Genomic DNA, 11,649 nt, shown 5'->3' with positions numbered 1-11,649 from the left:
TCTGATTCCCACTCAGCTCTTCTCAGTAGACAGCTTTGGGCTAGGCCCTCTTTCTACGTATGCCACCTCCATTGGGAAACCAAACCAAAGAGACCACTCTGTGCCAAGTCAGCTGTGCCTTCTGTGCCCTCTCCTTACATCCTCCTGCCCCTGGTTAGGAGGCAGAGGAGGACCCGAGCCTCACAGCTTCAGAACCCCTCCCCCGGCTAGTTTCCTAGGAGTCTGGGGTGTGAACCACTGGGGATTTATTTTCTTTCTTGCCCAAAATATGCCTGGTTGTGAGGATAGGGCAGAGGGAGTTCGTGCCTTGGGCCTTTGATAGGTCTACCGGGCCTTTATGCCATGGACCATGGATGGAGAATGTGCAGTTATTTATTTTGTGTACTCTGTAAATGTATCTTCTGTATCCAATAAACAGGTGCCCTCCCCAGGGAAGGTTGCCATTTTTTTCTGGCTACCCTGACTGTGCCATGGGACTAATGGATTGTTCAAAAAGAGGGGTAGGGGGTCACAGCCTGGGATGACAAAGTTCAGGTCAGGGGTAGAACTCTCAAGAGCTTCTCCTTTCCACTAAGCCAGGATAGAAGACAGAGGTACACAAGAGAACTGAGCTTGGTATCTTTATTGGATGGAGATGGGGAAAGGGTCTGTGGAGAGTTTAGTTGTTGGCCATAACCTGGTTGATCCAGGTGTTGAACTTACTAACCCGAGCATATACGGCTGGGGCTTGCACATTGCAATTATTAGTGCCCCAGGAGACAATACCAGTAAGCACCCAGGTGTTTCCTTTCTGGCAGACAAGAGGTCCTCCTGAATCACCCTGAAAGGGAAGAAAAAAGGGAAAGGTTGGTATGGCAGTTTGGGGAAGTATGCCATACAACACTTCAGAGGACAGGGTGCCTGTGCTTACCTGACAGGAAGAGGCACCTGCACCACCTGCACAGATCATGGAATCCGTGATAGCTGAACCCCAATACTGCCGACACTGATTCACAGTTACCAGGGGTAGAACGGCTTGCTGCAGACGTGCTGGTGTTACATTACCTGTGGGTCAGGAATGGTGGTCAGGCTAGCCCATGATGCTTATTCTGGTCTCCCCTTACTCTCACCCAAGTTCTTACCCACACCACTGATGCGGCCCCAGCCGGTGGTGACACACGTGAGGCCTGCAGGCAGCACCTCATTTGAGGAAGCCAGGCAGACTGGTGAGATCCGTGTTGTGTACCGGGCTGGTGAGGCGAGCTTCAGGAGTGTCACATCATTGTTCAAATTGTTGGGGTTCCAGTTAGGGTATGAGATGGCCTATGGAACCAGGAAAGAGCCATGGAGAGCTGCAGCAGGGGTAGGCACCCGGGGCTGGTGCTGAGGGGTAGGTCAGGGCAAGCCACCTGAAGCCCATTTCTCCTTTCTCCATGTGCAGCCAGGTACTTACCTTCGAGATGGATAGCACTTGTACAGGCTCAGCATTGGAAGATCGGTCATATTCTCCCAAAACAACAAAGTGTCGTCCGGGACTGCAGGGATAATGGGAATGGGGAGCTGCTAGGGGGTCACAGAGAGGGCATTCAAGGGAAGGAAGTGGAAAGAGATGGATTGGGCAGAGCAGGTAAATTATACTCACGTTACTTGGCAGTGGGTAGCGGTGACTACCCAATTTGGGCTGATGAGAGAACCACCGCAGAAGTGGTAGCCGTTGCTTTCCTAGGGTCAAAAGTCAGACAGGTGAATGGGCTTAAGTTACCCACAGGCATAAGGCATGCAGGACCCTGACCCGCCCCTAGAGTACGTACCTGCAGAGACACCTGCCAGGGCCAGGAGCCTGGCACTGCGTTCTCCCCATTGACAATCCTCTGGCTGGAGCTCAGTGCAGGTGTAATGGCAGGAACACCACAGCCTGAACACAGGGCTGGTAAGGGTCCACATCCCAGCCTACCTCTCCCTAAGTTCTTCCTCAAGGTATCCCCAGAGGGATGCAAATCAAGAGGATTACTCACTAGCCCTTCTCATGGGTGCCTTCCAGCCAAACACAGCTATCTTGGTTATCCCACCGGCCAGCCTTCAAAGGCCACAGCATCACACCATCACTCCCATCACACCTACCAACCTAGTCCTAATATTCTTCAGGCCACTGTTCTCCCTGATTTCTGGGGTCGTCTCCTTGGCCCTCTAGTCTTCTAGACCCAAGCAATTAAAGTCTGCTTTGTATAGACTGTACACATCTTTCATGTTTTCCTGAGTCTTCTAAGGTCTGGCTCAAGCTCCTCTCTCTCATTTGTGAGACTGGTCCTTGACTCTCCCCTCATTTTTAAGGCTCTTTCCCCTCCCCCCCCCAGGAACATCAGTTTTCCTTTGCCTGCACTGTCCATTTCCCTTCTAGCCAGGCTGGCTCCTTCTCTGGGCCCCTAAACAGGAGCTGGGAGCTAAGTTGTCCTATGTTGTTCAGTCAGGTTTAGTTCCAGCCCACTTACCCCAGGAGGAGCCAAGGAGGACCAGGCTGAGGGTTAGGCTGAGCAGTAACATTGTAGAAGATAATGAATGAAGTTGAGACTGGCCTGGCTTTATTTATGGATATCCTTGACCTTGGACAGAAGTCTTGGGCTTGAGACAAGGCCAGGTGTATGATCTTAGCACATTCCCACACCTGCCTAGGAGAGATCTTAGGCCAAAGTCCTTGGAATTATCAAGTAGCCAGGTGTGAGGCTCTCACCTTGGGGAGGTGGCTCCCAAGCTTTGGCTTCCTATTGGCTTTCTGAACCACCTCCTATCTCAAATGTTGGTCACTGGGTACCAATGACATATGGCTGAACTAGGTTTAAAGTATCAACCTAGTGGCTGGGACTTAGGAAATTTCCCAGGGCTATCAGGAGTACTGGACTCCCAGAGAAGCCTGCTCAGAATATAGCGGTATGATGATTGGTGGAAAGAATGGTCAAATGTGAAGGCTCTGCTGTGAAGGCCAGGGATGGAGGTTCTGAATCCTAAAAGACATCATTTCTCAGCAGCATGGAACAGGAGTCAGAGGTCTGCCCAGAGATGCTGACTCTCACCAGCATGAGTAAGGACCTAAATCCTCACGTGTCTGGCTCTAAGACCCATATTTCTGCAAGTGTGAGTGAGCTCTCAGTGACTGAGACACTCTGGACTGAACCTGGAAGTACAAAAGTGACAGCCATGAAATCTGTTTCTAGACCTCAGATTGCCATGGAAAAGATTTGTCCACAGTGCATCTGTTATTGAGCTCCAGGCTGAGCTTAGTCAGTGGAGGGAAGATGCTTCTGTGTATAGAGCTGAACAGGTGAGTTGGCTTGAATTTTTCTAGGATATGAAAGGTTTTAACTGCCTCAAGAATACCTCAGTCTAGGGGAGGGACTGGGAGACTGGGAGGAGAGAAGGGAGAGGAAACCGTGATTGGAATGTAAAATATTTTTAATTAAAGAAATATATGTTATATATATGTATGTATATATTTTGTTTGTTTGTTTTGTAAGAGGGTTTCTCTGTGTAACAGTGCTGGCTGTGCTGAAACTCCCTTTATAGACCAGGTTGGCCTTGAACTCACTGAGACCAAATTGCCTTTGTCTCCCAAACACTGGGATTAAAGATGTGTGCCACCACCACTTAGCCAATTTTAAAATATATTAAAAAAATAATGCCTCAGTCTAAAAAGTGAAAGAAGTAAATGGGTGAATAAAGGAATGGATAGACATAAGATCAAATACAACAAAATATGAATTACAAGGTCTGGTGGACATATGGATGTTTAGTGAACAATCCCCTTAACTTTACTATTGTATATAAATTTTTCATAATAAAATACTAGGGAACACAGTCAGGGGCCAAGGATTTCCAGCCTGGAGAACCTCTCTGAAGAATGTGGCTTATCTACTGAAGGACCGGTGGAGCTTGGCTACTTTGACAGCAGGATGTTCTCACCATCACCCCGTGGGCCTGGCACTCAGTAGGTGCTTAGCAAAGGTTTCTTGTTAAACGTGTCATCTTTCGGCCCAGAGAACTTGGAGTCAGTCTCCCTATTCACAGCCCCACATGTGCAGATAAAGTCTGGCTTTTCACCAGCAGCTCACACGAGCCTGGTCATCTGAGGGGTGTCTTAAGTAGAGGTACTGTGGGTGGGTGAGGGGTGCTTGGTGAGAACTTGCCATTAGAGTCAGGAAATAGTTGCTCTATCAGTATTTTAGACCCCTTAGGACTCAGGGTGGATCTGGTGGCAATAGGGGGTCACTGATAAGCCAGGGAAAGGCTATGAATAGGGCTGTCTGTGGGGTAAGCTTCCACCTGGTGGAGTTAGGTTTGGGGATGACAAAATGTAGCTTTCCATCTCAAAGCCTGCTGGCTAGGGCTGGGATCTGAATGGACAGATCCCTGAGGTAATGGTGAAGAGCAGGCCAGGAACCAGGCCTCAGGGTCCTTAGATACCTCAGCCACAAAGCTCCTATGGCTGCTTGTCCCACTCCTCTCATGAATGACACAGTCGGGGGCTAGAGAGATGGCTGCTCTTCCAGAGGTCCTGAATTCAATTCCCAGCACCCACATGGTGGCTCACAGCTGTCTGCAATGAGGTCTGCTGTCCTCTTCTGACCTGCAGGCAAACATGCAGACAGAACACTATACATAAGAAATAAATAAACCTAAAAGAAAAGAAAGAATGACACAGTGCTCGTTCTGTTTAAATGTTTGTATTTCTGAGGTTTATTCCCCCTTATACCAAGCTCTAAGTCTTGGGCCACTTTATTCCACCTCCATGGTCTGCACTGTTTCTTCCAGAAGCTCCAGGTTCAGGGGTCTTACTTCCTGAGTCAGGACAGCTGTGGTTCCAGGAGCAAAGTGGTAGCGGCCAGTTCTAGAAGGGAGGAGGGCCAGCCTTTCAGCATGCAGTCTGTCCTGCTCTGGCAGAGCTCCCATTTCCACCCTTGCTAAGACTCCAGCCCCCTTTAGTCCTACCTCTGCACTGGCTCTGTGGGAGAGCTCAATGTTCTCAGCAGCTTGGTGCCTGTTGCAGTGATCACACATGCATCCACACTGCCCCCAGAGCCCAGGTCACCCAGGATCCCCGCAGTGACCGCTTCCACCAACAGCTCTCGTGCAGCCTCCAGCTGTGGTGGTGTAAATGAGACTAAATGAACCTGGTGCTGCCTCACTCTAACCTGAGGATTTTGTTAATCTTGAAGCCTAGACAACTTGCCATTTGTGCAAGCCCAAGCTCCTCTCTTTCCCTCCATTCCAAATTGCAGTCCCTTAGCTTCTGACTCCCTCTCTCCCAAAACCCTGTGTTCCCTCCACCCACTGTCCTCTGTACAAACTTCTCAGAGTCCCTTACACTTATAAGGCCCCTTCCAGCAGTCTTCCCACCCACCGATCTAGTCCTCTCTCACTGAGTTTCTCTCTGAAGTACATAGCTACTTATTTCTATCCCACTCTCAAGTCCAGACCTGAAACCTCATATAGAACCCCACTGGGCTTTACTTCTCCTTCTCTTAATGATTCTTTGTGGGCTTCAGCTTCTCTTGGTGGTCTAACCTTGATTCCTGATTGGACCTTCAACATTTTCAGTCCCTACTCAGGTGTTACCTTCTTCCCCTACAAAGCTTCCTTATTTCTATATTTGGCCAGGTTTTTGTTTTTGTTTTGGGGCGGTGGGAGGCACTCGCCACCTATGAGCATGAAGTAATGGACAGAAGTCGCTCACCGTCATGTTTGGCTGGAACCTGTCTTCCAGCAGTGCCAAGGCTGCATCCTGTCCAGAGCCTGCAGGTGGAAAGGGACATCTGAAGTCAACCGTAGCTGCATCTGGGAAACAAACCTTGAAGGTAGGATTGCAGGGGAAGGATTCGTGGGGAGAGGATGGAAGCACTCACCCAGGGCCGTAAAGGGCAGACGGCTGTAGGAACCGTGGGGGTGCACGCCATAGAGTTGAGGCCCGGTCAGATCAACCCCGCCCACGATCAGTGACGCTCCCACGTGGCCTTGGTACCTGTGGGCAAGTGAGAGCTGACACTGCCAACTGGAGCCCGGCCCCGCCCCACATGCCGCTTCTCGGCCTGAGTCCCACCCCTTCCTGTGACCTAGCGTACTACAATTGCTTCTTCCGGAACTCAGCTTTGGTTAGACCGGCCGGGCTTCTTCCGGTCTTTCTGCAGGTAGCAACCCGGCCTTGGTCCCCCTCTCCTGTCAACCCCGCCTACCTGCAGATAGCCCCCCTCTAGGGGTCATCTTCATCCCACTTCCTCACCGGAAGAGTGTCTGGCGCAGAATACGGGTGACCGTGGCCACCCGAGGCTCACGGCCGGTGGACAGTGCGTGTAGCTCCATCTTGGAAGCTGCCATCCGCGTGGTCATCTCAGTGTCCGCAGCTACTCCAGCCCCACAGCAGCTGAGGGAAAAGGGATGGTGGGTGTGCACAGGGACGTGCAGAGACAGAAAATAGGGCGAGTGACAGTGCAGCTTTTGTTTGAGTGTGGGGACTGGACTGCGGAATTCTTACTAGATTTTGGGGGCGATGAAGTGGATCTTCTCGCAGCTTTTGTCCACCACGACCGAATCGTTAGTGGCCCGCGTATCGGCCCCCAAGATAACTCCATCCTGCAGAGGAAGAGCCCAGCCTTAATGCCCACCCGATCTTCTCCGCACTGGCGCTATTTTAGCCCTCCAGCCCTATCGCCCTGCTCACTCGGAACACAAGTCCCGCGATGGTAGTCCCAGTCTTGCGTGCATGAGGGACCCGAAGGCCCGAAAGGACATGTTCCAAGGACGCATTCCTGTAAACAACGGGGTGACTCGCATTTCAACTCTGATTCTAGGAAGGATCATTTAACCGGTCCCCCAAACCATCTCTGCTTTCCTCATCTCCTGGGTTAAGCCCCTACTTGGTCTTTGTCACCAAACATAAGGTTCCCCGCTTCCACCAATTAAAAAAAAAAAAAAAAAGGCCCACAGTTGAGAACCAGCAGTTTGAAACTAGAACCCCACTCCCCCTTCACCTCTGGCAGTTCTCGAAAGAGAAGCCTCCTCTGTGTTGTTCCACTGCCTGCTTCAGCATCTCCGGGAGGGCAGGAAAGCCAACTGAGATCGTGGGGTCGATGGGTGGACCAGACTGGAAAGAGTGAAGCCAGGGGAAGGCGTCTGCCTCGGCTTCTGTGGGGTTTTTCTTTCTTTCTTTTCTTTTTTTTTTTTTGTAGACTTCCCACTTTCACTTTCACATCTTGTTTCACTTTCATCTTTGCATCTAGTCCCAGGTAGTTTAAGGAGGGACTTGCTGTATGTACCCCTGGCCAGAATGGTGCACCTCTGTTCCTCCATCCCCATTTCATCTGACTGTTCCCCCCATCCCCCGCCCTGCTCCCCGCCCCCCGCCCCCCCCCCGTGAGCACTGCAAGTACATGCATATATGCAGGCAAAACACATACACATATAGCACGTTAAAAATTAGTATAAATTAAGCTCTTTTAGAAAGGTTAATTATATGTATGAGTGAATGTGTCAACATGCTTGCTAGGTGTCCACCAAGGTCAGAAGAGGGCATCAGATTCCCTGGTACAGGAGCTACAGATGGCTGGGAACCACCCTGAGGGTGCTGGGAACCAAACCCAGATCCTCTGCAAATGCAACAAGTGCTCCTAACTTCTGAGCTATCTCTGAAGCCCCAAACTAAGCCTTCTCTAGATGAATTATCATTCCTTCAGATCCTAAACGTTTTTCTTTTTGATTTTTGAGACAGGGTTTCTCCATGTAGCCCTGACTGTCCTGGAACTCAAACTCACAGAGATCTACCTGCTTCCCAAGTGCTGGGAGGTACCACCATGCCTGGCCCTGTTTTCAACTCTTATATTCAACCAGAATTCACATCTATTTCTAATCATATTTCACTGTGCCCCATTCCCACAGCTGTACCAACATCTGAATATGGGCACAGGCACTGTGAAGGGCAGGCTTTCTGAGCAGCTCTACCAAGGCAATGAGAATCTATACATCATCTCAAAGTGTTCAGCTCAATCTGAGGCCTTAGCAAAGCCCATCTTACCTCATGTTCCCCTGGGTCAGATGATAACACATATCTAAGGATCCTAGTAGTGTCTTCCACTTAACCCAAAACACACAGGACTTGTAACAGCAAAGGTCTTTATTCAGGGGCTGGGGGACTTGGGCTGGCAGCTGGGGCCTCAGGAGTACCATGGCGATAGGCACCTAAGAGAATGGCATTAATATGTTCCAGTGTCTTATTGCTGAAGACCATGTTGAGATGTTCTGTCCCATTCATGGGCAGCAGGTGTACAGGCTGTGATTGGCGGCCTTGCCACAGGCCACAGAGCTCAGTGCTGCGTGTGGCTACAGTGTCATCACCATCTTCATAGAGTGCAGACACTGGGTCTTTATAGGGGAAGCTGTGGTCATAGATATATGTGTGGGGTGTGGGCAGACCCACACCATACAGACAGTATACTTCTACACCAGGTGCTGGGAGGCCTCCCAGCAGGTCCCGTGACTGTAGCCACATGTACCATCCTTCTTCAAAATGAAGATCCTCAAAAAAACGTTTGAAGTCTTGGCCTGTATAGTTGAAGTTTGGTGTGGAAATGAACACATGGTCTTCTGGCCATACATGGCGGGCTGGAAACATCCAGGGGGAGGTCGTGGTTATGCGTTGCTCCTCTCTCAGCTTGATGCTGGACATGATCGGGATGCCCTGATTGTCACCTGTGGATACAGAACTAGGTGGGACAGGGAGCTGGGCCTGGCACACTATTTGCTTCAGTGAATCACTTAAACTTGTCCTGCCCCATCTTGACCTCGATTCCAAGACACAGACCAGAAGAGGCCAGGTGTTCAGATAAGTGCTTAATGTTTATTTAAGAGGCTATGTTGGTATTTCTGTAAGAGAGAGCTCTAGGGCCTCAAACAGTATGTATGGGAAAAGGGACATTTGATCAGCCAGGTGTTGGTAGTGCAGGCCTTTAATTCCAGTACTTGGGAGGCAGAGGCAGGCAGATCTCTGTGAGTTTGAGGCCAGCCTGGTTTATAGATCGAGTTCCAGGACAGCCAGAGCTACACAGAAACCCTGTCTTGAAAAATGAAAGAAGCAAACAAAAAAAAAATGAGATCTGGGAAGTATGTGTGTTGCGCGTTGGTTATTCCTCATGTCCTATGAGGGGCCTACTTTGCACAGTAGTCACAGGATTGTTTTTTTGGAGGATTAGACGGTATCTGTTTTACATTCAGTGATGTAGTCTGGTGAGAATGTCCTCAGTGAAGGATGGACCTTGCTGTGCCCAACAGAAAATGGTGCTCAGTGAGTTGTGGCTGCATTAGTGTTGGGTTTCTAGGAAAGCCACTCCAAAAAAAAAAAAAAAAAAAAAAAAAATAAGGTTTGGCCCTGCTGTGGCAGATATGTCCTCAATAAAACAGATTTCTGGCATGTGGTTCCAGGAAGTAAAAATGAACTAAAAGCCAGAATATACAGGACTTGGGCCTACAAGGAGGAAATCTAGGGCTGACAGACTAGCAGGAATGGCCTCCTCTATCTCCTCCCTTATCATCACTAAAAGACTCTGCAAGAGACATCCTAATGGCTGTCTTCAAGGAGCTATGGACAAAGTATGCCCACAGAAAATTTCCCTGGGGACACTGAGCACAGTTGGAGTGACAGTCAGCTCTGTGATCTGCTTCATCCCTCCCTCACCCCAGATAGGATGACAGTGATCAAGAGGCTCCTCACCTGAGGCCAGGACCAGCATGGGCTTGATAGAGCCACCCCAAGGAGCACCAAGAGAGATAAAACCATCAATGAAGCGGTCCTTCCAGGACTGAGGCTGACGCAGTAAGAAGTAAAGCACATGTAAGCAGCCCAGGCTGTGCCCAATAAGGAAGACAGGCTTCCCATAAGTGGCATACATCTCCTCTACCAGTCCTGCAAGCTTCTGGTAGTATTCATCCTGCTGGCCTGAAGATAGGCAGATAGGTCAGAGCAGTGAGGGTCTGGAACCACCTGGCATGACCCCAGCCCATCACCTGCAAATACTCACTGGGTTCCAGACGCCAGTCATAGGGCGCGGCCCGCACTGTCTCATCCCGCACATACCCGTTGTTAACCAGATTCTGTACCAGTGTGTGCATGTAACCTGTGGGGAGGCAGCAACACAAGGGATTCTGTCCATCACATTTGTAGGCTAGCCTGATGGCCAAGAAGAGCCCCTTCCTTTCCCTGAGTACACGAACCTGCTAGCTTGTTGTCATCTAAGTACTCAACAGCATAGGTCTTGCCAAAGCCAGGGACACGGATCTGTACACCAGGGGCATTGGACACATGCCCAGAGCTGCGGTTGTAGACAACCCTGGGGACAGTGGGACATTTAGCAGCCAGTAACCAAGGGGAAATGTAGAGGATGGGGAGAGCACATGGAACATACCTGGTATTATCAATCCAGCAGTCCACCCCAAGGGGTAGAAACATATTGAGATCCAGCCAGATGGTGAAGAAGTCCTCTGTCTTGCGGTAGCACAACCAGTTCACCACATCTGGTTTATCCAGCTTGGCTTCCAGCTGATTCCCCAGGCAGCCAGGCACTGTGGGCACCCGCTTTTGTTCTGGACTTCTTGGTATCTCTCCAACCCCCCAACCCTACCACCAAAAAAGCCCACCCCTCCATCTCCCACACCCTCAAGGTTTTAATGATATTTATTCTCTCCATCACACTTCTTACTGTCCCACCACACTTCTTACTGTCCCAGGCCCCAGGCTCCCTTTAGGCAGGGAAGGTGCAGGAACCAAGCCTCTGGCCCCTGCCCCCACAAAACAAACATCCAGCTTGGCTTTCCATTATTGCCAAAGTCCAAGGAGAGAACAAATAGGTTTAAGGGAACAGGGGCTGGACCTAGAACAGGAGGCAGGCCTTCATGGACCGCTTCTGTTATCCAGCTCTGGACTGGGGTATCTCGTCCTTGGTACAGTAGAAGCCAAGGAAGTGGTGGGGCTTGACCCAGTATCCAGAGTGTCTGGAGCTGGTGGTAGATTGAGGTGCCCTGGTTAAGGTCTTAGACAAACCGCATCCCATTCACTGACCACCACCCCAACCCCAAGCCCCTGAAGACAACTTGGACACAGAACAGTGTGAAGGGGAAAGGGATGGTCTCTATAGAACAAGCCTTTGGCCCTTCCCCACCCCACAGGTATGAGGACTAATGGTAGAGCAGAAGAACCCTGACAGCATCTGCCACTGTCAGGGGCTAAGACCCAGGCTCCCCAAAGTCTTGCTTGATGCATCAGGGACCTAGTGGGGGCTTACCGAGGATGACAGGCCTTGTGTGGTTACTGAGTTCAGCCTTGGGCGTGGTTTGCGGGGGGAAGAGCACATTGAGGAGCCAGAAGGGGGTGACAGGAGGGAGCAGCAGCCCCAACAGCAGCAGCACCCATTGCCATGGGGAGCCAGGCAGCCCCATTCCAGCCCAGTGCCTACTGCCAGATGAGGCAGTCCTGGGCTGGCCTTATCTAGACTGGGGATGGGAGGGGCCCAGGGTCAGTGGGAGGGACAGAACCACCAATGGGGGTGGCCAGGAAGGGGCATAGCCTTAGGGATCTGGCTCTGGGCTTGGGTTCAGTTCTGTCTTTCTTCCCTTGGCGCCAGGGGAAAAAGAGCTGGG

The 11,649-nt window shown here is 50.6% G+C and overlaps 2 protein-coding genes across 2 annotated transcripts; both read right to left on the bottom strand.

Annotated features, from left to right (window-relative positions):
• Positions 1 to 618: 618 nt before the first annotated feature.
• LOC127234480 (chymotrypsin-like protease CTRL-1) lies at positions 619 to 7,168 on the bottom strand. The gene is made up of 11 exons (XM_051201432.1): positions 6,996 to 7,168; positions 6,686 to 6,773; positions 6,500 to 6,597; positions 6,248 to 6,388; positions 5,874 to 5,989; positions 5,705 to 5,763; positions 1,622 to 1,701; positions 1,433 to 1,514; positions 1,122 to 1,302; positions 911 to 1,044; positions 619 to 820 (listed from the first exon to the last, which is right to left on the bottom strand). The coding sequence occupies exons 1-11, from the start codon at positions 7,052 to 7,054 to the stop codon at positions 659 to 661; spliced, it is 1,200 nt and encodes a 399-aa protein (XP_051057389.1). The 5' UTR covers positions 7,055 to 7,168; the 3' UTR covers positions 619 to 658.
• A 948-nt stretch (positions 7,169 to 8,116) lies between these two features.
• Positions 8,117 to 11,598, bottom strand: Lcat (lecithin-cholesterol acyltransferase). The gene is made up of 6 exons (XM_051201656.1): positions 11,295 to 11,598; positions 10,419 to 10,575; positions 10,228 to 10,343; positions 10,035 to 10,130; positions 9,728 to 9,952; positions 8,117 to 8,709 (listed from the first exon to the last, which is right to left on the bottom strand). Exons 1-6 carry the CDS (start codon positions 11,446 to 11,448, stop codon positions 8,135 to 8,137), a joined length of 1,323 nt encoding a protein of 440 aa, XP_051057613.1. The 5' UTR covers positions 11,449 to 11,598; the 3' UTR covers positions 8,117 to 8,134.
• Positions 11,599 to 11,649: the final 51 nt, after the last annotated feature.

Source organism: Phodopus roborovskii, unplaced genomic scaffold (assembly GCF_943737965.1).
Source record: "Phodopus roborovskii unplaced genomic scaffold, PHOROB, whole genome shotgun sequence".
Taxonomy (NCBI): Eukaryota; Metazoa; Chordata; class Mammalia; order Rodentia; family Cricetidae; genus Phodopus; species Phodopus roborovskii.
This window is presented reverse-complemented; position numbering and strand designations above follow the sequence as displayed.

Excerpts from the sequence above, each read along its gene's own strand:
- Lcat (XM_051201656.1), bottom strand. The coding sequence starts at position 11,448 with ATGGGGCTGCCTGGCTCCCCATGGCAATGGGTGCTGCTGCTGTTGGGG. Across the intron at positions 10,131-10,227 it reads AGATGACAACAAGCTAGCAG|GTTACATGCACACACTGGTA; the intron begins GTTCGTGTACTC and ends GCCTCCCCACAG. Across the intron at positions 8,710-9,727 it reads CATGCTGGTCCTGGCCTCAG|GTGACAATCAGGGCATCCCG; the intron begins GTGAGGAGCCTC and ends CTGTATCCACAG.
- LOC127234480 (XM_051201432.1), bottom strand. The coding sequence starts at position 7,054 with ATGCTGAAGCAGGCAGTGGAACAACACAGAGGAGGCTTCTCTTTCGAG. Across the intron at positions 6,774-6,995 it reads TCTTTCGAGAACTGCCAGAG|GAATGCGTCCTTGGAACATG; the intron begins GTGAAGGGGGAG and ends CGTTGTTTACAG. Across the intron at positions 1,303-1,432 it reads AAGTGCTATCCATCTCGAAG|GCCATCTCATACCCTAACTG; the intron begins GTAAGTACCTGG and ends CTGGTTCCATAG.